We start from the raw sequence: 24,755 nt of genomic DNA on the forward strand, positions 1-24,755 counted from the left end.
TATCACTGAATTCTTTTGTAGTTCTAGAGCTTATTATGAATTCTTAGGATATGTGGCTCTTACTTTTAATTGCCACTTTTCAGAAGTTAGAGCACCAGACTTTGTTTTGAATTTTTGAATTAATGACATCTGACTAAAGTAGAGGATATAAGTGAGAACTTGGGGGAAAAAAAACCCAAATTAATGGTTTCTCAAGTTATGCTCGCACTACTGGGTGCGTTAGTTCTTGGGAATGCTTCTTGGTCTTCAGGCAAAGTGATAAACCTGGCTAATAGTGAGGCTACCAAGGCTCATCATCTCTAGAGCAGACTGCCAGTGTCCACACTACCTAGTAGCACTTGGACCTTGAGGTCCTATGTGGCATAAAAACAGGGCTTCTCTAGCCACAAACCTAAAATTGCTATTTTGCATTTGTTTTTTTCATTCAGTGTTTGAAATATTATAAGCATTTTGCTGCAGCTCACCGGAGCAGTGTTTTTATAGCATGAAATAGAGGATATGTGTTTTGTGTCCTTCAGCTGGCACAAGGAGGTGCTTGAGGGAGAAACGCCTGCTTGGACGGTGTTGAAGGACGGCGTAAAGAATAGGGAGCCAGACCTGAGCTTGTAGTTCATGCTGGGCAGAAGAAATCTTCTGCAGACTATTAAGTATGTGAAAACTACAGCTGGCTCAGGAGATGAGGCATGTGTTGGGAGGCTTTGGAGAATACCCAGGGAATGCGTTGCATGTAGTGCCTGTTCCTATGTCTTTCCTTAGGCACCTGCTTTGGGCCACTGTCGGAGGACACTATGGTGGGCTAGAATGACTTTCGGTGTGCTCCAACACAGTCTTTATTATGTTACTGCCTTCTGGATGATGTTTCTGGAATGAATTATTCTCTGAGTTGCTCCTGGACTTTGTCCTGATGAGACTTAGTTGGAACTGTTCAAAAAACTAAAGACAGGGAGTGAGCTGGCAGTTAAGCAGAGTTCAGTGCTTGGGCTCTCTTCCTGTTCCCCTTTTATGAGTGTAAATGTACCCTCTAGGAATACCTGCAGATATTACAGATTCCTGCAGTGTAAGCTGGTAGAAGACACTGATCAGTTAAGTACCCTTCTTAAACTAATCACACTGAATAGATTTTTAAATCAATATTTCATAGCCTTGTAAAGATGTACTTTATTGTCTTTATGGTATTATTTAATTAAGAAGTCTCTTGAAATAATATTTATTAGGGTAGAGAGCCTAATTATTCCTTATGAAGAATGCTGAGAACCTTGGGCATCTGGAGACAGAATTTTGTCTAAATGATTTTACAGATATTTTATCTGTGAGTTACTCATTTTTAAATTTAATTCTAACCACACATGTAAGAGTGGCTAAAGGAAACTGGAAAAATAAAATCTGTTTAAAAAATAGATAGCATTATTGTACTTCTAAGTGAATTGTTTAAGAGTCTTTCAAATGTGGGTATCACTGGAACTCTTTTATTTGATTTCAGTGTGTTTTGGAGTGGTTCAATCAAGTAAAGAGATTGAATCTTTTTAAGGTGTGAGGTTTTTTACCTTATATCTGCTTGTGAGGTGACTCCTTCAATAGTTTGTTGTGAATAGAGATAGGCTTAGTATTTGTCTAACCTCTCTTCATGCTTTCTCTAGCCTACTTAAATAATACTGAAATCTTTTTTAGTGGATTATTGTAGGTATCACATCATCTTCATTTCAGAGATTTTCTTGCTTGTGACTTTTTACAAGACAAAAAATACTATTCCCCTCAAATTGAAGAAGTTTTCTCGTGTTGCACTTTTTCACTTCCTGCTTCACAATCTGTTTCACAGTCTGCATGTCCACACAGTCTGTATGTCTGTGTTGGGTGTTATCGACATACTTGATAAGGTGTGGTCTGTAAGATTCTTTCAGTTCTTTTTTTTTTTTTTTTTTTTTTTATGCCGAAAAGACTTTAGAGCAGACCAAAAGTTACAACATGTGCGTTATTATAATGTAAGTTGGGTAAGAGAGAAAGTGAAGTTTGAGGTATCTTTATATTGAGATTTTTCAGGAAAGTCAAGTTCCGACACAGGAGATATTTCACTGGTATCGTTGTTTAAGCCATACAGAGAATTTTGTTTTCAGGGCTTCCTGATGCTTGCTTAGGAAATGCCTAGCTTTTAGATTAAAATTACATCTTTGATGTTAGTTTCATACAGTTAAAAAAACTAGACTAAGCTCTTAAACCTGTAAGTCCTGTAAGTGTTTCTTCAGATCTGATGTAGAAGCAGCAAATCTCTAAATAAATGCCAGCGGAGAACAGGTGGGTGTTTTTTAGAGTCTAGCTGGATACATGTCAGACCATCTGTGCAAGCATAGTTACTGACTTTTGCATCCCTCTGTTTCACAGTAGGTCTTTTTATGTAACTTATTTGTATTTTCACTTCAAGGCATATCTAAGCGTCATCAGATAAGGTTAACAGTTGTGTTAGGAGATTCAGAGGTGCAAACTCCATTTGTTCCGCAATAAGACTTTCATATTGGCAGCTCTTAAAGTAACTTAACATTGAATGAGGCTACTACTCTGTTACTTTCTGAATCACTAGAGAAACTGGTACTTCACAGTATACTTGAAGCACGTAATTGCTGCCTGGGAAGCAAAATTTTTTTTTTTAAGTCTTCCCATATATACTTTTATGTCTTCATGTTTTCACTTAGAATAGGAAGGACACTGTGGTATTAGTACATTATTGCATATAGAGCTCTACTGTTTTAGAATAATGACTTAATATGAAAAAGCAAAACGTTTTGATTAGCAAAACATTGTAGTTACATCATACAAAGAATTCTTTCAATTGTGAACATGTTAACATTGTTCAAATGTTTTGTTACTGACAGACTTATGGGCAAGTTAAGTCATTTGCATGTACCAGCTTGCAATTTCCAGCTGTGCACGAGTCCAAGAAACTGTCATAGCTGTGTTTAGTAAGAATTATGTTTTACTAGATATTAATTATTGTGTCTAGTTAGTTTACATACTGTCTGTTTTAAACAGTGGTTTTAGTGAAGAAGTCCTGTATCATACCTCAGGCACTGCCCCAACCACACCAGCAAGTCCTTTGCTGATTAATGCTGGAGTTACTTGGTTATCCCTACAGTGGACAAAACCCTCAGGAACACCATCAGATGAAGGAATCTCGTATATATTAGAGATGGAGGATGAGAACTCAGTAAGTTTAGAATACTTATTCTCAATAAGAAAAGAGACTGTAATGTGTGTTTGATACATTATTGTATTAAGTGTAACAACGATTACTTTTGCTAGAATATTCTACAAGGAACTCTATTTTCTGAAATGAAGCTAATGACTTGTCATTGCTGTGACTAAGCCACATAGCTTTCTCCTTTTCATTGTGACAGTAATTGTTATTAATGTTATTAAGCCCCAATCCTGCAGAGACTTTTAAATTACTTTTAACTTTGTGAATTTGTGTGTGAAAGTTAAGTCTTACAAGAACTGGATCAAAGTAATTGCATCACGAAGTGTGGTCCCTCTAGATGTCATTTCAGCCTCACCACCTTTGTTTTAAAATGAGTCCTGTTCTACCCTTTGACATTGTTAACTATAGTTTCTGTTGACACTGTATATGGTTTTCTTTACTGTTCTTTTCTCCTCTTCTGATTGGAGAATAGTAAATTAATTTCCCTCCTCTCCAAAAAAACCTCTTGTGTTTACACAATGAAGGTGCACTTACTACTTTGTCAGAGGAGCATAATAATTACAGTCTGAAACAGTGATTTATTTGTATGAAGTATGTTACACGGTCTGGTCTGCAAATACAATGTTTCAAGTAATCCTGTTTAATTCTGCAGGGATATGGTTTCAAGCCAAAATATGATGGTGACGATCTTACCTACACAGTGAAGAATTTGAGGCGTAGTACAAAATATAAATTTAGGGTAAGATTTTTTTCATATATTTGGGGTTATATTTGCACCAGAGTAGATTGAGATTGACTCAGAAGTGGAGAGGGCCTTTTTTAAGGAAAACCAAATTTGATGCCAGTTTCTTAAAATTTCAGTCTCTTAAAACTATCAGCTGAACACCTGCTTCACTAATCTTCTCTGCAGAAGGAATAAGAACCTCTGCAAGGGCATAACACAGTTGCAGCTATCTTGAAATTCCATGTCATGAGTCAATGTTCTTAATAGTTGGGTTCTTTTATTTGGCTTCTGTGTTGCATATACACGGGTAATATTACTCAGTGTAGCTATGGGGTTCTTTGATAGACTCTAAACACATCTGAAAGTGTTGGGATAAGGAGCAACTTTGATCAAAAACATTTCTCAGTGCTAGCATAGGACTGAGCCCAAGTTAGTAAATCATTCATATTACCATGGTGCTGAGCCCATTCTAATAAGTCCTGAGGGCTGAACTTGTTAGCTCAGCATGAAGTCTGGCTTAACAATGAGCTTTTGGGTGTGGTTAAAAGCAAAAAGAAGCATACCAGCTGTAGAAAGGCAGCCAAATAGCCATTGAGGACTACAAGAACCTTGCTAGGACATGCAGAGATGCAGTGAGGAAGGTTGAGGATCAGCTAGAACTGAAATTGGCCAAAGATGTCAAGAACAACAAGAAAGGGTTCTTCAGTTACGTGAGCAGTAAGCAGAAGCACAGGGAAGACATACATAGGCCCATTGCCAAACAAGGCAGAGAAGCAAGTTACTAATAATGCCAGTAAGGCAGAGATTCTCAGTACCTCCTTTGCCTCTGTCTGCTGGCACAGCTGGACCCCAGATCACAGGATCAAGTAGCTGTGGCAAGGCATGTGTTGACCCACCAGTGGTGGAGGAAGGGCTGGGCTGTGGCCTCTTGCAAGGGCTCAACCCAGATCAGTCTATGGGCCAGGACAGAATCCATTCCATGATGTTAAGAGAAGTGGCTGACGTTGTTGCAAGGCCACTATCTGTAATACTTGAAAAGTAATGGAGATCAGGGGATATCCCTGACAACTGGAATAGGGCAAATGTCATACCCGTCTACAAGAAGGGCCCAAAAGAGGACCCAGGGAACTCCAGGCCTATTAGTCTTACTTCAGTCCCTGGGAAAGTAATGGAAGAGTCCTCACAGAAACTATTATAAGCCAAATGAAGCAGATGGTTGGGAAAAGCCTACACCAAAGGCAGATCATGCCTGACTAGCCTGATCACCTTCTACATCAAAGTAACACTTTCAGTTGGCCTGGGGAGAGCAGTGGATGTTATTTACCTGGACTTCAGCAAAGCATTCAGCACTGTTTCCCACAGCCTTCTCCTGAACAAACTGGCAAGATACAGACTGGATGGGTGGTCTGCAAGATGAGTAGAAAACTGGCCAACGGGCCACACTCAGAGGGTGGTGATCAATGGTTTTTACTCAGGCGGCAGCCTGTCGGATAGTAGGATCCCCTAGGGATCAGTGTGGGGCCCCACGCTCTTTGTCTTCACAGATGATCCAGACAATGGGATTGAAGGCACCCTCACCAAGTTTGCTGGTGATACCAAACTGAGTAGTGAGATGAACACATCAGAAGGGAGAGCCATCTTACAGAGAGACCTGGACAGGCTAGAAGAATGAGCTAGCAAGAACAGTCAAGTTTAACAATGACAAGTGCAAAGTTCTGCATCGGGGTCAGGATAACCAAGGAGCCCAGTATAGGCTAGGAGCAGCCTTCCTGAAAGGGACCTGGGGGTCCTGGTGGACAAACTGACTATAAGCAGTGCAACACTGCAGCAGCAAAGGCAAACTGGATGCTGGGCTGCATCCGCAGGGGCATTGCTAGCAGAGATAAGAGATGTGATCATTCCACTGTATTCAGCTCTTGTCAGGCCGCACCTGGAGTACTGTGTCCAGTTCTGATCCCCACAACTCAAAAAAAGACAGACAGACTGCAGAGGGTCCAAAGGAGGGCCATGAAGAGGATCAAATGGCTGGAGAACCTCTCCTATAGGAAAGACTAAAGGAATTAGGACTTTTCTCCCTGGAGAAGAGAAGGCTCAGGGGACCTCACCACAGTTTTCTAGTACTTAAAGGACAGCTACAAACAGGAGAGGGGCTCTCTTCACAGGAGCCGCATGGAGACGACAAGGGGCAATAGGTGCAAGTTGTACTGGGAGAGGTTTCATCTTGGTATAAGAAAGAAATTTTTCACACTGAGAACTCAATCACTGGGACAACCTCCCCAGGGACGTGGTGGAGTCCCCATCACTGGATGCTTTCAAGACATGACTGGACAGGGTGCTAGATCATCTCATCTAGGCTCACTTTTCCCTGAAAGGTTGGGCCAGGTGGTCTTTCAGGTCCCTTCCAACCTAGGCTGTTCTGTGTTCTAAGTCACTCTTGAACAGTTGCTTGATTTTTGGAACAAAGCCAAAGGCGCGTCCCACAGTATGAAGCAGAGTCAGAATAATCTCATCTCTGTCTACAAGGGAAAAAATGTCGATAGCTGTTGTCTTGCATACACCTAAAATACTAATTTATAAGGAAGAATTGGGAGCTGCTGAAGAACAGCATCTCTTTGCAATATGAAAGGTAGCAGTTTAAGGGTTGGTTGGTTTGTTTTGAGTTAACACTAAAACATACAAGTACTCCTTTTCAAATGATAGCAGATACTTTCTTAAGCAGAAAAGGTTATGATGGGGATTAATCTTACAGTACTTGGGGTTTTTTACATAACTTAAATATTTAAATAATTCAAAATACACAGTGTATTCCAAGAACTGTACCAAGCTGGGACTGTTATGGCCACACATGAACTTAAACTAAAGAACCGCTAATTACCTTGAAACTAGCTTTTGCAGGACTTGATCATAGTCTTCCTTTGAAAGTAATCCTACATGTTAATCATACACATTACTAGTAAATATATAGTTAACTTAAACATCCTAAGTTTCTCATTAAAATAAATCAATGTTTATACCCTATTTTTCTTAACAAAACAGTAAACAGAAGTCTCTGTTCACTCATTCACAGGGCATAAAGGAGAAACGAATGTTGTGTTAATCAGGTCTTTAATTTTTATTATACAGGAGAAAGACTTAATTAGTAGTAATATTCCTTAAAGCTTTTGAAAGAAGCTTTATAACCATTGGAAACCTTATTATAATACGTAAATGCTAACTGTGCCTGTTTAACTTCATTTGTAAGGGCACAAAGGCAACCAGATGATTGTTAATCTTGTAAACTGTATTGGGAGACTTAAAGTCTGAGAGACGTTAGCTCGCATTTCCTTTTCTCAATCTGTACTAACGTTACTGCTGTCATTTTGATTCTGCTTATTTTTAAAAGGAATATAAAAGCCAAAACCCCTTTTTTTTAGATTGTTTAGCTTTTTGCTGGGAACAAACAGGAATACGTAGTGAACTAACTGCTGGCACAACTAGAAAGTAAAGAACAGCAGCAATTTGTTTTCCTGGAATCACAAGAAAGTCTAGGTTGGAGGGGACTTTTGGGGATCATCTGGGTCAAACTTGTGTAGAAAGCAGGGCATTAGGTTAGGCAATTCAACCCTGTCCTAGCCCTGTTGAGCTGACACTTCGGTACTTCCAGCAACACACATTTGACCGCTTCTCTGGGCAGCTTGTTCTTAAGCTAGAATTTTCCCTAACAGACTTTGTGCCTACCCTCTCTTGTCCTGTCATCACAGATCCTTGTGAAGACAGTATCTTCATCTCTTCTGTAACTACCTTTTAGGTATTGTAAGGCTGTGATTAGATCCCCCCCCAATGAAACTTATTTTTCTTAAGCAGAATAAACCCAAGTTCCTCAGCCTTTCTTCCTGTGTCAGGTTCTCCAACCCTCTAATCGTCATGTTGGCCCTCTTCTGGACTTTTTTCAGTTTCCCAGTGTCTCTCTTGAACTGGGAGGGTCAAAACTGGACACAGTATTCCAGGCGTGGCTTAAAAAGTGCTGAGTGAAGTGGTGTAATCACATCCCTTGTTCTGCTGGCTAAATTGCTGATGCACCCCATGAAACGATTTGCCTTTGCTATTGCCAGGATGCTTTGCTGATCCGTTTGGCTCACTCTCCACCAGAATCCCAAGGTCCTTCTCAGCAGAGCTGAAAAAAGAAAAGCTGACTAGCCAGTCAGACCCTAGACTGTACAACTGCTGGGATTATTCCGTCCCAGGTGCAAGACTTTGTCAAAGCTCATACAGTTCTTGTTGATGCCATCTTCCAGCCTGTCAAAGTCTGTATGGCGGTTCTTCCTTCTAGCATATCTCTCTCTGCTCCTAGTTTGGTGTCATATGCAAACCTAGGGAGAATGCATTCACTCCTGTCATCAAGATCACTTCTAAAGATATTGAATAGTATCTGACATTGTGTTGACTGCTGAGGAAATCCACTCGTGAGCAGCTGCTAATTTGCCTTCCAACCATTAACCACCACCCTTTGAGCCTGGCATTCTATCAGGTTTTCCATACCCATCTTGTGGTCCATCTGTTCTGTCTGTATCTTACCAGCTTGTCCACATGGATGTTGTGGGAGACCATGTCAAAGTAAAATCAGGGTAGATGATGTCCACAGCTCTCCCCTCATCTATTGAGCAAGTTGTTTCATCATAGAAGGCACTCAGGTTGGTCAAACATAATTTACTCTTGATAAATCTAATCACCTTCTTGTCCTTCATGTGCCTGTAAATAACTTTATGACAACCTTTGCCGTAATTTCCCTTGGGACTGAAGAGTTTATATCACCTTTACTGTTGTTAATACTTTTTTATCTCTGAATATATTTCCTTAAAAGAAGGTACTGTAGTAACATGAGAGCGCTACTTACTTAATCCCAGTTATTCAGGTTTTTTAGCAGGGTGGTTTTTTCCTGGCAATTTGCAGGGATTTTTAATTTCAGTATAGTGATTGTCTAACTATGGGACTAATGAAAATGTAAAATGAAGGTATATAAAAGCTTTAGTTCTTGTGATTAATTTATTATGTATCTAAGCATACATATTAATTAATTTGACATTACTACTAACAGTGTATAGCATACCACTAGCCAGTGCATTTGTTCTGTTTATAATATCTTTTATATATTTACAGGTCATTGCCTATAACTCAGAAGGGAAAAGCAGTCCAAGTGAGACAGTAGAATACATTACTTGTCCAGACAAGCCTGGAGCACCTTCAAAACCCACAGTGAAAGGAAAAATTCATGCACAGAGTTTTAAAATAACCTGGGGTAAGATTGTTGTCCAGCTCTGTTTAGAGTATGTCCTCCGTATTTTACATATATATAAATGTATTTTATATATATATTTTTGCATATAGAAGACCAGATTTTACTTCAGTAACACTTCAGTCAACTGAGCCATTGTGATCCGTTTTCGTGGAACTAAGAGAAAAATACTGATTCAAAATATTTCGGGTGGCAGTATAATAGTGTAATTATGTGGGAAGAATAATTTAAAAAACAGTAGTGTTAATTTGTGTACTAAAAGTTCTGTTTCTCTGGCACAAAAAGTAGTAAAATTCTGGGTTTTTTATCAAGAGAAGAACAACTTACCTCTTCGAAGTGTTTGGTTTTGATAGATAAATGTTTTTATTTGCTAAGGATCTTGAGAAACTTTTCCTTAGGCTCAGATGTTTTTTACCCTTACGGTGTGAAATCGAAGGTGAAACAGTACTGTGTGATGCAGTACTTTAGCAGAAGACAAAACAGTTAAAGGTTTAATTTATTGTCACAGATAACTAAACTTCTTACCTATTTCTGTTTAATAGTGTGTTTAATTCTTTTGCATTAATAATAAGAAAGTTACTTGTAGGGTATAAGTAGTACTCAGCAAGTCCAGTCTTGCATCTTTCCACAGTGCTTTGCTACATCCAGGCCTGATGCTTGATTTTGTATGGATGATATATAATATATGAAGTTATTAGAAATACCTATTTTGTAAATCAAAAACTATCTAAAATATTTATATATAAAACCTTTAATAGTCATTATTTTGAACAGTAATGCTCTTTTTTTTTAAATGAGTGATAATTAATGTGATAATTTTATTTTTCATTTGGAGTAATTTGTTACCTTCCAACGAAAAAAGTGCCATGTGCCATATAAGAAGTTTTAGTTTACTTAGCAGGTGTGACACGATATGTAACCCTTGTCTAAGAGCCAACACCATTTCATCTAGCGCGTACATAATGTAATGTTATGGCAGCAGTACCCTTCTGTATTGAAATATCATGCTGTCTTTATATTTGTCCAAAAAGTTGGTTTTCCACATTAGTTTAATTGTGCCGTTCTCTATGTCAGCTCTGAGAGAGTAGTAGGATTGTATGTCAAAGGTAGGTCTGCAGGTTCCTATCTTTTACATGAGTGTTGTACCAGGGAGGATAGTGCACTCAATTTCTAGTGATGTATTAAAAATGTAAAAGATCAAGTTTTCAGTGTAGAACTCCTGACTTCTATTCTCTCCCAAAATATTTAGGCTTTTGAAATGCTGTCCTTAAATAATTTGCAAAATTATTTGCAAATCAGTATGATAATCTTTTCCTATCTGCAGTCCATATTGCAGGACCATTAGGCTCTATGTGCCTGAAACTATAATCAGGCAGCCTTCCGTGGCACTTCAGACTGAAACATTTGCTGTGGCATCTCCCAGGCACCTGATTCACTTGTCACTCTTCTTCTGTAGACTATACAGTAGGGTTGTGAGCTGGCAGCTTCACACAGTAGAGAATTTGAGTGATTTGCGGCTGTCCTGAACTAGGATGCTATGGCTAGCTAGGATGCTATCGGTCTAAATAAGCACCCATCTCTAGTCGGCTGTTCATTTCACCTTTCATAAATTCTCCCCAAATGCTACAAAACCATTTAATTTACCTCGCTTAGTTGGAATATTGCTGTTTTTTATAGATCTGCCAAAAGACAATGGAGGAGCAGCAATAAATACGTATGTTGTGGAAATGTCTGAAGGCGTAAATGGTAAGTATTAGGAGCATATGCTGGCATCCAGCTGTGTTCTTTTTTCTGCATGTGTGCACCTGTGGGAGGAGTAAAATGTGTATTATGATAGGGAAAGTTATTGCAAGGGACTGCCATTTAAAAAATAGGGATATTGATGCTTGTATACAAGAGATTCTTTTTCTCTGGCTTAGAAAGAAGATGCCGCAAAACTCTGTTGGAAGAGATGCTCCATGTTTAACTTACTAATTAGGTGTATTCTGTTTTGGAAATGAAACAACACATTGCATATATTTTAGGGCAAGAAGACAGGGCCACGTAGCTTTGCTGGATGTCTGACAGATGAAGGAAAAACTAGTGCTCCATTTATCACTATTAAAGGAGAACAGTGGTGCAGTTGGGATAACTGTTTCTGCTATTTGCTTTTCTGTCATTTCATACAGAAGGGAAATTAACAATATTTCTAAACTGGACATAAAGCTATCCAGGTAAATTATTTACAAATCTAGACCTCTTAAATAACCTTATTAAATTGAGAAACACAGTCACATTGAGAATGAAAGTTTATACTTCTCCAGTGCTGTGTCAGATTAAGAGAGCGCACTGTCCACAGATTGTAATGGCAGCCCTGTCAGGGGTCTCAGCTGTGGTTCTTTTGATACTTAGTCTCTCGCTTTCCTTACTGCATCACATGTCCACATGAAGTCACTTTTGGAATGACTTACCTGAGCCTTTCATGCGGATTTAGTGAGCTGTGCATTACATTTCCCAGTCCTCTAAATTCTGTGATGTATTGAGTTGTTGGAGATTTAATTAGAAGTCCCCAGGTTTCCTGCTTAATCTCTTAAAAAGAGAGAGAGAATGCTAAAGGGTTTCTGACATAAGAATCTGGCTGAATAGTGAAGAATGAAATCAGTATTTCAGATGGTGCTGGGCCATTCAGGAATACAGGAACAAGCTTTATCAATTGTAAACTGTAGTTACAGTCTGCAAAATGAATGTGGTAATTAAAAGTTTCTTTTCCATGGAAAATTTTGCTTTTGAATATCTTTCTATTTATTTGGTTATGATGTTTGAATGTACTTGCTGGCCCAGTAATAACTACTTCATTAAAAGTAGATTCTCTCCTAGTTAATGTGAATACCAAATAAGGAAAATATTTCACTTCAGCAGATGTACACAAATTTACCTAGGAAACTATCTTTATGAAATGACTGGATCTTTTTCTAGGAAACTCAAAGCAAGCCTTAAATTTTTTTGATAAACATCAGGCACACACTTAGTGAAGCTAGGATACCTGCTGTGACTGGTACTGAAGTGTGGCAAATTACACCTTGGTTCATTGCACACTTATTCCTAACCTTTCAGGAAACAAATGGGACACAATATACAGCGGAGCTGCTAGGGAACATGTGTGTGACCGACTAAATCCTGGCTGTTCCTATCGCTTACGTGTATATTGCGTTGGGGAAGGAGGACAAAGCATGGTAATATGAGCTAATATTTTTATTAAACAAAATTTCTCTGTCTTTAAGAAAAATCTGGTCCAGTAGTTAATAAGTAAATACTGTACAGAAGTGCCTAACAAAATACCCACAATTAGTACCTCAAAAAAGTTCCAGCATTGATGCACAGTGTTTCAAGTCTCTGCCCGTTTCTTAAAGAAATAAATGTGAATATTCTTTTCTGATACTATATTTTGTTTAAAGTGATTTTTCTTATTTACAGAAACAGATACTATGTCTTTTCCTGTGTGAAACGTTGATATAATGTCATTTCTTAAGGCCTAACCCAAGACAGCAGTGTAAATTTAATGTTTTCCACGTGGTCAGTGGAGTACCCTGTCTGTGAGCAGCCAAGTCAGCCCAGTAGGCAGGGGAGGACAGAGTATTTCCTCGGGCTTTACAGGGTTGTGCTCCCTGGTATCTTCCTATGCTGTCTCAGCCACAATCAAAATGTTTACATTGCCCTATTTTTCAGTATTCCCACACAATTTGGTGTGCCATACTATGCTCCCTCATCTATACACAATGCATACACACACGCTTGTACTGCCACATCTATGGCGTAGTTCAGCCTCCAGTGCCAAAATGTCATGCTGTATTCTTCTCCCTTCTTCCTAGCAGCGAGTCTATCAAAGCCAGCCCTGCCTCTTGACAGACTTCCAGTAGGGCTGCACTGTCAAGCTGATCTCCTGAAAAATCTTAAAGCCTTGCATTCTCGGTGTTTGCCGTTTCTTCCCCAGCCCCCCTTTACTATATGAAATGCACGTGTTCTTCCTCCACGTAGAAGCCTCCTGCAGAGATAGCCTTGCCCACAGCCACCTTCTCGCAAGAATAAATCCGGTCTCCTGCGGCGCTGGCTCAGCCGCAGTGCTTTCCCTTTCGCCATAGCTCAGGTCGCTGCTGTACCGGCGAAGGGGGAAGGCAGTATCCTCCTCAGTCACCTAACCACGAGTGCATGTATGTCTGGAGACTTTCACTCTGCCAACCTCCTTCCCCACAGCCCAGCCCCATTAGTTCAGGATAAACATCATTTGAGTACGAAAGAGAAAATAACTTTCAGAAAGGTCTGATACTTTCTGAAGGTGTCAGAAATCAACAGAAGAATAGTAAAGAGAGACATAATTAAACTTTTCTGTAGCTTGTCATGGACATATGCCTCCTGAGAAACATTCTGCTTTTTAAGTAGCATCAGTTGTTCAGCACAACATACATTTCAAAGGAACTGAAAAGCAGCAGAGCTTCCAGTGCACTCTTTCTGGAATATACGTAGAAAGCAGTTATGAAATGAGACTCTAAGATGCATCTCTTTTGTAAACTAAAAGGCTTACCAACTTTGCATTCGTTCTGTATCACACTGAAGCTAATAACCCCGCGTTGTCTCTGACTCATTTCTGTCTGCATCCAGAACAGTCAATGCCATCTGCTGCGTGTTGTTATGCTATGTATTTTTCCACGCACTTCAAATCGGAGGTGGAAGTTTGTTGCACATTAAATGTTACTAAGCAATGAAGAAGTTGAAATCTCAATTTTTTAAAAATCTCTTCTGATTGACATTTCTGCCCACTTTTGCTTTCTCAGAGGTTCTTGCACAGAAAGTATACAACCCTTAGAGTAAGGTTTTAGAAATTATTAAACTGCAGTTTGATGGAAGAGAGAATGAATTTACATTGAACAAGTCATATTTCAAGCATCTATACTAGGTTTGTACTGATAATTAACCACTGTTTTAATTCTACCCCTTGCATGTGTATCAAAACACAAAAGCAAAAGTTAATTTTGCATATTGTGTGATTGCTGTAGCACGTTTTATATAGGTACTATGAGAAATACATACCAGATCACTTAAGCGTTTTCATATATTTGAAGATGTAGTTCAAAAAATGGAAGATCCTGTTTCGGACTCAAGTATTTGCCTTTACTTGCAGCATAATTGATAGTGCTTGTTTTGGCCTAGACGACTTCATTAATCTATCTTTCCTTCGTAGGCGTCTGATTCTTTACTGGTGCAGACTCCGGCAGTGGTTCCTGGTCCATGCCAGCCTCCAAGGCTACAGGGGAGACCGAGAGCAAGAGAAATTCAGCTGCGCTGGGGTAATTCAATTACAACTATTAGTAAGAGAACCAAATGTCTTATGTGTTAAATAAGCTTTTCTTTCTTTCTGATTTTTAGGGCCACCTCAAGTAGATGGTGGTTCACCCATTACCTGTTACGGTCTGGAAATGTTTCAGACAGAAACCGATGAACACAGAGATGTTTACCAAGGCTCTGATGTTGAATGCACAGTAGGCAGCCTTCTTCCAGGGAGGATGTACAACTTCAGACTGCGAGCAGCTAACAAGGCTGGGGTAAGGAGGCAGTCTGAAATGAAATTAGTTCCAGAGACTGCAATCACTATTAAGAATCTTCTCTTTTAAAAGAAGCTTTTCACAGTAATTTTAAAATGAGTATTTCCTAATTTAGGGTCATTCGATTCACATAGCTTATTGCTGTGTGGGAACAGACAGTTAAACATCAGTTTATAATAAAGGGGATTTTAGACGAAGGGAGGAGAAAATAGCTAATTATGTCTTATATCTGAATAATAGTATTGGGAAAGGGTTAGGAAATGCTAAGTACTTTGTCTAAGCATTGTTGCAACTTTAATATTCTCATGTGAAGTAAGGTAGTAAATTATTTTCTATATACAGCTTTGTAAATTGATTGACCTTTATTTTTACAGCTGTTGGTGTTTTAGAACATAACAATTTCCTGACTCTCTTTTTTTAGTATATTTAGTTTAACTTCTGAGTACATGTTCTATCAGATACAAGAATATTTTCTCTGTTTGGAGTATTAAATGTGTTTAATCGGTTGTTGCTGTAGAACAAGCTTTATTTAATTATGCATCCAAAGTCCTGATTTAAAGACAGAGAGTCAGGGCTGCTTGCATTTGTTCAATAACGTTCTCTTCATAAAAACTATCAGGATCAGTTGACACTCTTTGTGGAGAGGTCTGCAGCTTAAGGCTTTAAAGCACTGACCTAACTTTTTATCCCACCCCACCCACAAAGAGGCGTTTATAACTCAAGCATTTTTTGAATCCTTTATTTCTTTTAGATAGGTATAAATAGGCAGTTACAAATTGTGTTATGTTACAGTGCAGCCATCATGTAACTTCAAAATAAGGATTTGGATAGCACTTTCCTGTTTTTCCTGAGAGTTTGAAGTGTCAAATTTATTCTGATTGCATTTGCTGTAGAGAAGAGTAGTCTTGCAGCTATTCTGGAGAATAGTTAGATACTGAAATAAATCCTGAATCCACAGTCCACAAAGATTTATTTTATAAGCAAGTAATACAAAGTTTCAGGCTCCTGTTATGTGTCCCTAATATGGTAAACTGTTATTTAAAAAGTAGTCATTTTATTTCTACAATTTAGTTGTATCAACTCCCTTTTTAATAGTTTGGACCTTACTCGGAAAAATGTGAAATAACTACAGCACCTGGACCACCAGATCAGTGCAAGCCCCCTCAAGTGACATGCAGATCTGCTGCATGTGCTCAGGTGTCATGGGAGGTAAGAACGCCATGTTACGCCTATCTTAACATGATTGTCCTCTACATTTTTAAGTTCAACTTTAAAAGCTTAAGACTCTATTTTAATCACATTTTTAAACATACTTACCTGATTAGCCAATACTTGGTAGGTAAAACCTTCAAGTCATTCATCATAACATCACGTGACAGCCGTAAGTTGGCAGCCTGCAGGTACTTGAGATCTTACTTTGCTCTTTTAAGAGTTTTGCCACGACTGCTGCCCTGCATTTCTGAGTGATGCAGGCTGTTCTTAAAATTTTCCTTTAATGTAGTTATCTTTCCTCAGAGCGATTATATTCACATAATGCAATAGATTACTGTGCATTTGCTGGTTTTATAAGCTGATTTAATTTATATAATTAGATCAGTAATAATGTAGCAAAAGCCTCACAGACTTCCTATAAACATGTAGTATTTAGATATCCGATTAAAAAAAATGCAATAGTTAAAAATTAAGCTTGTAAAAAGGAAGATTCTATCTGGGAATACTGTTTAAACACAGCTTTTCAGTGACTTGAGATGGAGTGAAGTATCTGAGCTACAGAACTGTACAGAAAATAAGATTAAACTATTTTATTTACCTGGAAGGTAGAGTTCATGCTTCCTACTGGGTATGTCAGAGGAGCTCTCCTTAAATGTCTACAAGGCAAGGCTTTTTGAAGAGATCTCTTACAGTGTTCAGGTAGGATTAATTTGACCAATGTTATATGTCCGCTTTATAGAATCACGGAGTAATTAAGGTACAAGTGGACCTCTAGATGTCATTTAGGTCAACCTTCCGTTCAAAGCAGAGCTAACTTACTTCAAATTTATGTCAGGTTTCTCAGAGCCTTGTCCAGTCAAATTTTACTTACCTCCAAGGATGAAGATTCTGCAGCCTGGTAAAGCTGGCTCTGGGCAAACTCTCTCACACTGTAGAATTTTTTTTCCTTTATGTCTAGTCAAAACAACCTTTAGTGCAAGTCATGACTATTGTCTCTTGTCTTGCCACTGTGCCACCTCCAAGAAGAATTTGACATCATCATCTTTGTACCCTCCCAGTAAGTAATTTAAGGCAGCAGTAAGATCTCCCCTTCACCTTATCATCTTAATATCAAATAAGCCTGACCTTTTTGTTGCGTGTTGCACTCCCCCTTCACGGCCCTTCACTGGGCTTACTCCATTATGTCAATGTCTATCTTGAATTGGGGAGCCCGAGACAGGACATGGTACTGGAGATGATGCCTCACAAGTGCTGAGTAGGGGGGAATCATTACTCCTTTTAGCCCTCTTGCTGCTCTTTTGCTAATACAGCCCGTATGTAGTTCACCTTCATCAGACACACGTTACTGACTCACGTTCAACTTTCTTACCAGGACACACAGGTTCTTTTTTGATAAAGTTGCTCCTCAGCCTGTACTCTTCTATCCCAGGTCCAGGACTTTGTGTTTGCCTTTGTCTCGGTTGAACATCTTGAAGTTTGTATCAGATCCTGCTTGTTGAAATTCCTCTGGTAGCCATACCCTTCAGCATATCAAATGCTTCCCCCCAATTTGTTGTCATCCCTGTTGTCATCCTTGACTTGGACTCTCCTACTTCTGTTAAGGTGAACTGCATTAGATCTACAGCAGCAACAGCGGTAACATTGAGAAATGACTCCGTCTTCACTGACAGTTGCACAGCCATCCACAGCTGTGTTAGTTCTCTCCCCAAACACATCTCATTGTAAATGAGAGAAGGGGAGTCCTTGTCAATCACAGCTCAGGAGCATCGAATGTTGTCCTTTGAAATGCTCTTTGTATTCAGTCACTTGTCTTCATATAGCCTAATGCTGAAAGTAGCAACTACTTTTCTCTCAAGAGAAGGGTAAAGAAAAAAACATGCTTTGGAGCAATTATTATCTGCACCTTGGTGTGATTGCTGTCTTGGAATATTTAATCCAAAACAGCAGCAGCATTTTTCTTCTGTTTTCTTCATGATCTAAGAAATTTTTTGATTGGGGGGGCGGGGGGGGGGTGGCTTTTTGGTTGGCTTTTTCTTTTATTACTTCATTTCTGATATCTTTCCATAGTCTTGTATTTTAGTCTGGCACTGGTACATATGATTTTAACTGTACTTCAAATTATTATTTGTAAGGAGTATTAAACCATTCAACTCCCAAAACTGGGAGGCTAAGTTTGGATTCCTAGGGCAGGTAGTGAAGAAAAACAGGCTACTCGAGCAGGCATTTCAGTCCAGGTCTGTGGTGTTGCTTAGGTGTCTCTCCCAGTTGCTTCACAGCCCTTACTTTGGGAAAAGGTGGAGCGCACAATTTTCTGCTTCCCACTATGCTTGCAGCCTAGTTTCCATGCACAAGAGCCATGATGTGCTCAAAGGAGGAGTCCTTTAATCTGTAAGATGAAGACACTAGGCACCAGAGTGCTTTTGCATATTGTCATCCCTGCACTATAGAACCAGCCAGGGAAAACTCTGGTACCCTAAATCGCCCTCTCAGGAGGACCATCTCTTGCCATTGACTGTTCAGACTCCTAAGCCAAATGCCATATGCTGGATGGTCCCTGTATTTAAGCAACTGAAATCACAATTACTTTGTATAGAGTAGTCTCTGCAAGAGTAAACACTGTTTTTAAAGTATAGGTGACCCAAGGCCAGTAATGCATTCTGATTTTTATGTTGTGCTAAATTAAAAATCAGCAAAGAAATGGGAGGGTAGCATTCCTGTGAAAAAAAGCCAATATAGATGTGGTGAGTTTGCTTGATTTAACTTCTATTTATATCCATTTTAAAGGTTCCAGTGAGTAACGGAGCTGATGTCACGGAGTATCGACTGGAGTGGGGCGGTGTGGAAGGATGCATGCAGATCTCCTATTGCGGGCCTGGGCTCAACTGTGAAATGAAAGGGCTTTTGCCTGCCGCTATATACTATTGCAGGGTTCAGGTAAAGACGTAAAACTATTGTTAGTGAAATCTGCAAACGGGAATTGACCCTGCCATAAAAACGTGGTCTGCTTTGCATTTGCAGGCAGTGAATGTCGCAGGCGCGGGCCCTTTCAGTGACGTAGTGGCATGTATGACTCCAGCCTCTGTACCTGCAGTTGTGACTTGTCTTCGGGGACTAAGTGAAGATGAAGTTGAAAGTCCACACTATTCTCCTTCCACATGCCTTGCTATAAGCTGGGAAAAGCCTTGTGACCATGGATCTGAAATCCTTGGCTACAGCATAGACTTTGGAGAAAAGCAACCAATAACTGTTGGGAAGGTTCTGACCTATTTTATAGATGGCTTACAGCCAGATACTACCTACAGGTATGCCGTGCACAGCTATTTGACAGCTACTGTTTCTTCCACAAGAGCAGATTCTTTATTTGTTTGTTTCCTTGTATGTCTTTTGTTCTCTGCATTACTTTCAGAGAAGCATTAGTACCTAGCCATGGAGCAAAAGGAAGCTTTGTAGTGATGATCATCACAAATAGATAAGCTGTGCTGTTTATATTTTCTTTCAAGAAAAATTTATCTTAGTTTGTTTATTGTGGTATTGTTGTATCTGTCTGGTTAATGTGTCAGTTTAACTGAATTCAGATTACAGATTCAGATTCATAACTGGTTTTTGGACTGGTTGCTTCATAGATAGATGGCCTCTAATCTGTTTGACAAGATAAAATCCATCCAAGGATGGACCATGTCCAGTCTTTATTGACTGGACTGTCTGATCTAATGACAGCTCATCACAACTTGCAGTGCCTTTTCTGCAGAAATAGCAAGTATTTGGGTGGCAGCGTGAAGAATATCAGTTTGAAAATCTATCAATCAATTTTAAACCTCTTTTGAAGAATTTTAGTTGCTAAAATCATCCCTTATGTTTTGCCTAAGAGTTACTGAAGAATATAAATGTAAAAATCAATAATTCTGCCTGAAGGCACTCTACATTCCCATTACAAAAACATGTCCTCAGTGTTAAAGGAGAATGTCAGTCCCACTGAAGTCAGAATTTAAACCCACACTGGTTTCAGTATAGTTAGGATATCATCTAGATTTGTTTTTATTTTTTTAATGCTCTATGTGAGACTACTGTGTTTCTGTGTGCCTTATAAGTATTTAACAATAATGCTGGCAGTTTGAAGAGCCATTGCTCTCTGTGTCAACAGACTGAAGAAGAGAAGCTTCTATTGCAGAGATGCTTCTGTACTTCTACCCACAAAAGTGCTTTTATAGAATACACTGTCAATTCTTTGTGCAAATAAAAAATGGCATATATTAACCTTAGTTCTGTGCTATAATAAATTAGCATAATGTTAAATATTACTATAGCGAAGGAGAAATATTTATTCATAAGCCTGCACACACATTTGTGCCTCAATATTTTGAAATTGTGTGGTTGATTGTTTCAGAATTTAATTATTGTGATTACTTTTTTCCAGTTACCTAGACACTATTTTAGACAAGCAAATGTTGGTCTGCAAAATGAGATTAGACACACTTTGCTGTCTATGGCTACCTGTGAGATATGCAAAGAGCCTCAGATTTCTCCTGTTCTCTGCTTTTTCCTGTTTAGAAATAAATTTGTTGGCTACTTCTTTTAATTCTTACTTGTAAACTTAATGCCAGCATTGTTTTTCATGGAGTATCCAAAAAAAAAAATTATCCATGAATTTCGAGTTCTACAAACCCCTCAGCCATGTGTCCTTTGACTACTTCTAGTTTCCCCCTCTCCCTTCCAAGCAGACCTGGGATGGCTTTTGTTTCCAGGCACCCAGAGATGTGTTACCAGTGAAAACAGCAAGAGAGGCGGCTGGGCGCTGTCTCTTTATTTTCACATGAATCAGATCAGTTCCAAAAAGCCTGTAAAACTTTTCCTGTAGTCGTCCTTGAACTCACCTGATATAATAGGCAAAGATATGGATTTACCTCTTTTGGGGGTAGGGTGGTTTTACCTTTTCTCATCTCTCCAGTGTGGCTATCAGAAATTTTGGTACAAGGCCTGTGGGTCAGGAAGATGGACCACTCTTGAAGTAGCTGATAGAGCTTTTGCATCTTGTCACTAAAGTGAATGATGCAAATGTGCTAACATTTTTATTTTTAATCAGTCCAGCTCCTTAAAATGTGGCAAGGAAAGTGACACTCCTGCATGTTAAATATTCATGACAGTCTATCAAAGTATAATATTGATACAAGTCTTCACTGTAGAAAATACCATCTATTTGGTCCCATTATTGTCTCTTGAATGTGAATGGTGGAAATGACCAGTTATTTTTTAGAATCTAATACCAAGTTAATTTATTCTCTCTTTCTTCAAATACTAGAGTACGAATTCAAGCCCTAAACAGTCTCGGAGCAGGTCCTTTCAGCCACACCATAAAACTGAAAACAAAGCCTCTCCCCCCAGATCCACCTCGCCTGGAATGTGCTGCATACAGTTCTCAGACTCTCAAGCTGAAGTGGGGAGAGGGAACTGCAAAAGCATTAACTGACTCCATTCAGTACCACCTTCAAATGGAGGATAAGAACGGAAGGTTGGTTTTGGCGTCGCTTTAATTTGCCCTGTATCTCTGTTGTCCGATGCTTGGGAGATGGCAGCAAAGGGCAAAATTCTGTATGCTTTGCTGAATTTACAACAGACGTAGGAGGTCGTCTCGTCTGGCAAGGCAAGAAGGGCTCTAGTGTTCTGTGCTGGGAAGTACAAGATTAAAAACTTCATAGTTTTTTATTTACAGTTCAATGCGAAGAGTTTAATGAAATGTTTTGTACCAGCACGCGTCTCTCTCTCACGTTTGGTTAAATACTTTGTCAAAGTATCAAGTGTAATGAGTCTTGTGGATTTTATATATTGGAAGGGGTGAATTCTTTACTCTCTGTTGTCTTTATATGCAATTACTTTTAGTGGAAAATAAACTCGTATAGTACAAATTATTATTTTAAGGGATCCCTTCTCTCACGTTAAATTGGAATGTAAGCTGAGATGGTACAGCAAGTACCCTTGCCTAAATGGTAAAATGAACAGTACTGCTGCGCTGTGTGCTGTGTCTGAATCTCTTGAGTAGCTTTAGCTTGACAGTGAGACAAAATAGATCTGCTAGGTGAAATTGCTCTGCTGTAAGAGGAAAAGAAATTAAGACTCTTAACTGGAAAGAAATTCATTGCCATTACCAAAGACTAGGTCATGTGCAGGTGCCATCTGTTTTAAATTTAAAAGAAAAGAAAAAGTCAAAGTAGATGATAACCCCTGCAGAAAGAGAGAAGCTTGTGCTGTGTCCTGGGGATACCAAAATTGAAAATCAAATGAGGACTGCCAGGATCAGTCTATGTGAGAATTAACAACATCAAGGAGAGTGGCCAGTCTACAAAGCTCTCAGAATGGGACTTGGTGTGCACTACAAGTGTGACTCTGGCCTCCCATGCGGATCTGAGTGAGCTTCATCAGTTGCCCGTCTCTGACAATGATGTACAAGAGCAGCTGCCGTGACCCTTTCTTAGGTGTAGTGAGGGAGAGTTGCTAAGGAGCAAAAAGCTAAAGTCTGGTTACCTAATTTTGAAAAGCTAAAGATGTTGGGAGGGTAGATGGCCAAAAAAAAAGCAGTGTATGCATCTCATTGAGAGAGAGGACTGTTATCCTTTCCCATTGTTTCAAGCGCAGAAGGGTTTCTGAAAATGCTTAGGGTCATTTTTGCCAAGAGACAATCTGTAGTACTCTTTGTTTAAAGGAGACTTTTATTTCAGAGACATGAGAAATAAAAACTTGGCCCTGGAAAAAGAGCCTATTGTTTTACAGTAATGCCAGAACACTGTTTAACTCTGAAATAAATACTTCTGGGCTTCTCATTAGATTCTGGGAAATTAAGGGAATAGATTTCAAGACAATACTGTAGCTACTTCACAAATCTATTTCTGTGTTTAAAATAAGCTACTTTTTCGATTTTCAGGTTTGTATCCTTGTACAGGGGACCATGTCATACATACAAAGTGCAAAGACTCAGTGAGTCAACATCATACAAATTTTGTATCCAGGCATGTAATGAAGCTGGTGAAGGTCCCCTTTCTCAAGAATATGTTTTCACTACTCCCAAATCTGTTCCAGCTGCCTTGAAAGGTAAAGGTTCTTTTTTCATTTGGGGGGTGGGGGGATGACAAGTTGGTTTTGGTATTTTGTTGTATTTGGGGTATTTAAAATGCTAAGCCCTTTTCCAAGTGCAGGTAGGGATAGTAAGGGAATGCTCTTTTCATGTAATTGCCTAAAGCCTAAAATATTCGCTCCAAAAATGAGAATGCAGTTTATGCATTCTTTGACATAAGAACATATGTACTCGGAATCCATGCTTACCAGGAGAGAGTGACCAGGCTGTTACAGTAATTTGAGGTGAAAATTCTTCCTAGTATGGTTAGAATAATTTTAAGAATAGCAGCTTTTTTTTTTGCTTTTTTTTTTTTTTTTGCATACGATACACACTTGCAGTCACCAAATTTTATTTGCTTTCTCTTGGATGATACCTAAACTAGCAATGGAGACCTATGTGAATTGTTAGTTGTTGTTCCAGAAAACATTGTAGGAAGAATACATTTGAATCTGAATCTTTCGTTTCTCTGAGACAAAATAGCAGATAGAATACAGTATTTTACAAGTCATTAGAATATAACGTTAAGTGATGGGGAAAGCAGAGCTAGCTGTCACACTTGTGTTTTCTTCCTGCAGCACCAAGGATAGAGAGAATAAATGATCACACTTGTGAAATCACTTGGGAGGTTCTGCAGCCCATGAAGGGTGATCCAGTTATCTACTGTCTTCAGGTCATGGTGGGAAAAGACTCGGAATTCAAACAGGTATGATGTGTTTTAAGCTGTTGTATTTTTTATTCCATTAGTATTTGTGGTAACTAGTTTAGATTATAAAGATTATTGTGTTCCAGTATGGTTTTAGTCACCATGCTAACTTTTTGTTAGTAAATAATATAAGGTAGTATCTCCTAAAACCATTGCCACAGAGAGAAGAGATTTCAGTAATACAAATTCTGCAGTAAGTTGCAGCCTCTCTGGGTTACACTGATGTTTACTAAATACAACTTGACACCTCAAGTGGTGAGGAAATTGTCCACTAATGGGAAGAACTGACAAAAAGAAAACATCCACCCCATGGTACAGAATTGAGGCTTACGAGAAAAAGAACAAAGGGTTCTCTTTGCACTAAGAGCTGTTTGAAGGCAGTGAACAATATTATAAAAGCTGATGTTGTCAAAGTCATACTTCTGTACAGAGAACCAGAGACAGGAGAGACCCCCTACTTATGCAGGGTAGACATTCAGGTGTAGGGAAACTTTTTTAACGTAAGTCAGTGATTAGTTTTTTACCACAGGACCATTTCAGTAGTAGGGTGTGCTGTAACTACAAGGATCGAGCAGGTGAGAGTGTTTTAATTTCAGGTTTGATTATCCAAAGACGCAGTTTGAAACGCCAAGCTACAAATTAGTCTGCATTTAAAAGAGGATGTGCAGTGCTAATTTTGCTTCCTTATAAACTGCCTGATAATTGACATGAAATTAGGCTTGGAAATTCTGTTTCACACTATTAAGCAAGCAGGTTTCCTTCCAGAAAGGAAACAATTAATTCTGGTATATTATAATTTTTTTATAGGTCAATATTAAATAAGTTTTGCCTGTGCTTTGCTAGATTTTAGGCCTTCATATTTTCATAATTTACAACTTCTAGTGTAGTGCTATGTTTGTTGTGTCCATTTGTTAAATTTTTCAGTAAAAGGTGAACCATAATCCAAGGTGCTTGTTATCTTGCCCTGTGAATATTC

At 38.9% G+C, this 24,755-nt stretch overlaps 1 protein-coding gene across 7 annotated transcripts in view; it reads left to right on the forward strand.

Moving 5' to 3' along the window:
• Positions 1-24,755, forward strand: part of FNDC3A (fibronectin type III domain containing 3A) — a 126,393-nt gene that overhangs the window by 97,306 nt on the left and 4,332 nt on the right. For all 7 annotated transcript variants that reach the window (XM_052786140.1, XM_052786139.1, XM_052786141.1 and 4 more), the window contains 13 exons: positions 3,022-3,196; positions 3,840-3,926; positions 9,048-9,186; positions 10,861-10,929; positions 12,277-12,395; positions 14,399-14,504; positions 14,584-14,759; positions 15,855-15,968; positions 18,756-18,905; positions 18,990-19,273; positions 21,268-21,477; positions 22,885-23,051; positions 23,652-23,779. In XM_052786140.1, coding sequence (XP_052642100.1) covers positions 3,022-3,196; positions 3,840-3,926; positions 9,048-9,186; positions 10,861-10,929; positions 12,277-12,395; positions 14,399-14,504; positions 14,584-14,759; positions 15,855-15,968; positions 18,756-18,905; positions 18,990-19,273; positions 21,268-21,477; positions 22,885-23,051; positions 23,652-23,779 — 1,924 coding nt within the window. The remainder of the gene's footprint in view (positions 1-3,021; positions 3,197-3,839; positions 3,927-9,047; positions 9,187-10,860; positions 10,930-12,276; positions 12,396-14,398; positions 14,505-14,583; positions 14,760-15,854; positions 15,969-18,755; positions 18,906-18,989; positions 19,274-21,267; positions 21,478-22,884; positions 23,052-23,651; positions 23,780-24,755) is intronic.

The sequence above is a fragment of the Harpia harpyja genome, chromosome 4 (genome assembly GCF_026419915.1).
Source record: "Harpia harpyja isolate bHarHar1 chromosome 4, bHarHar1 primary haplotype, whole genome shotgun sequence".
In the NCBI taxonomy this organism is placed as follows: Eukaryota; Metazoa; Chordata; class Aves; order Accipitriformes; family Accipitridae; genus Harpia; species Harpia harpyja.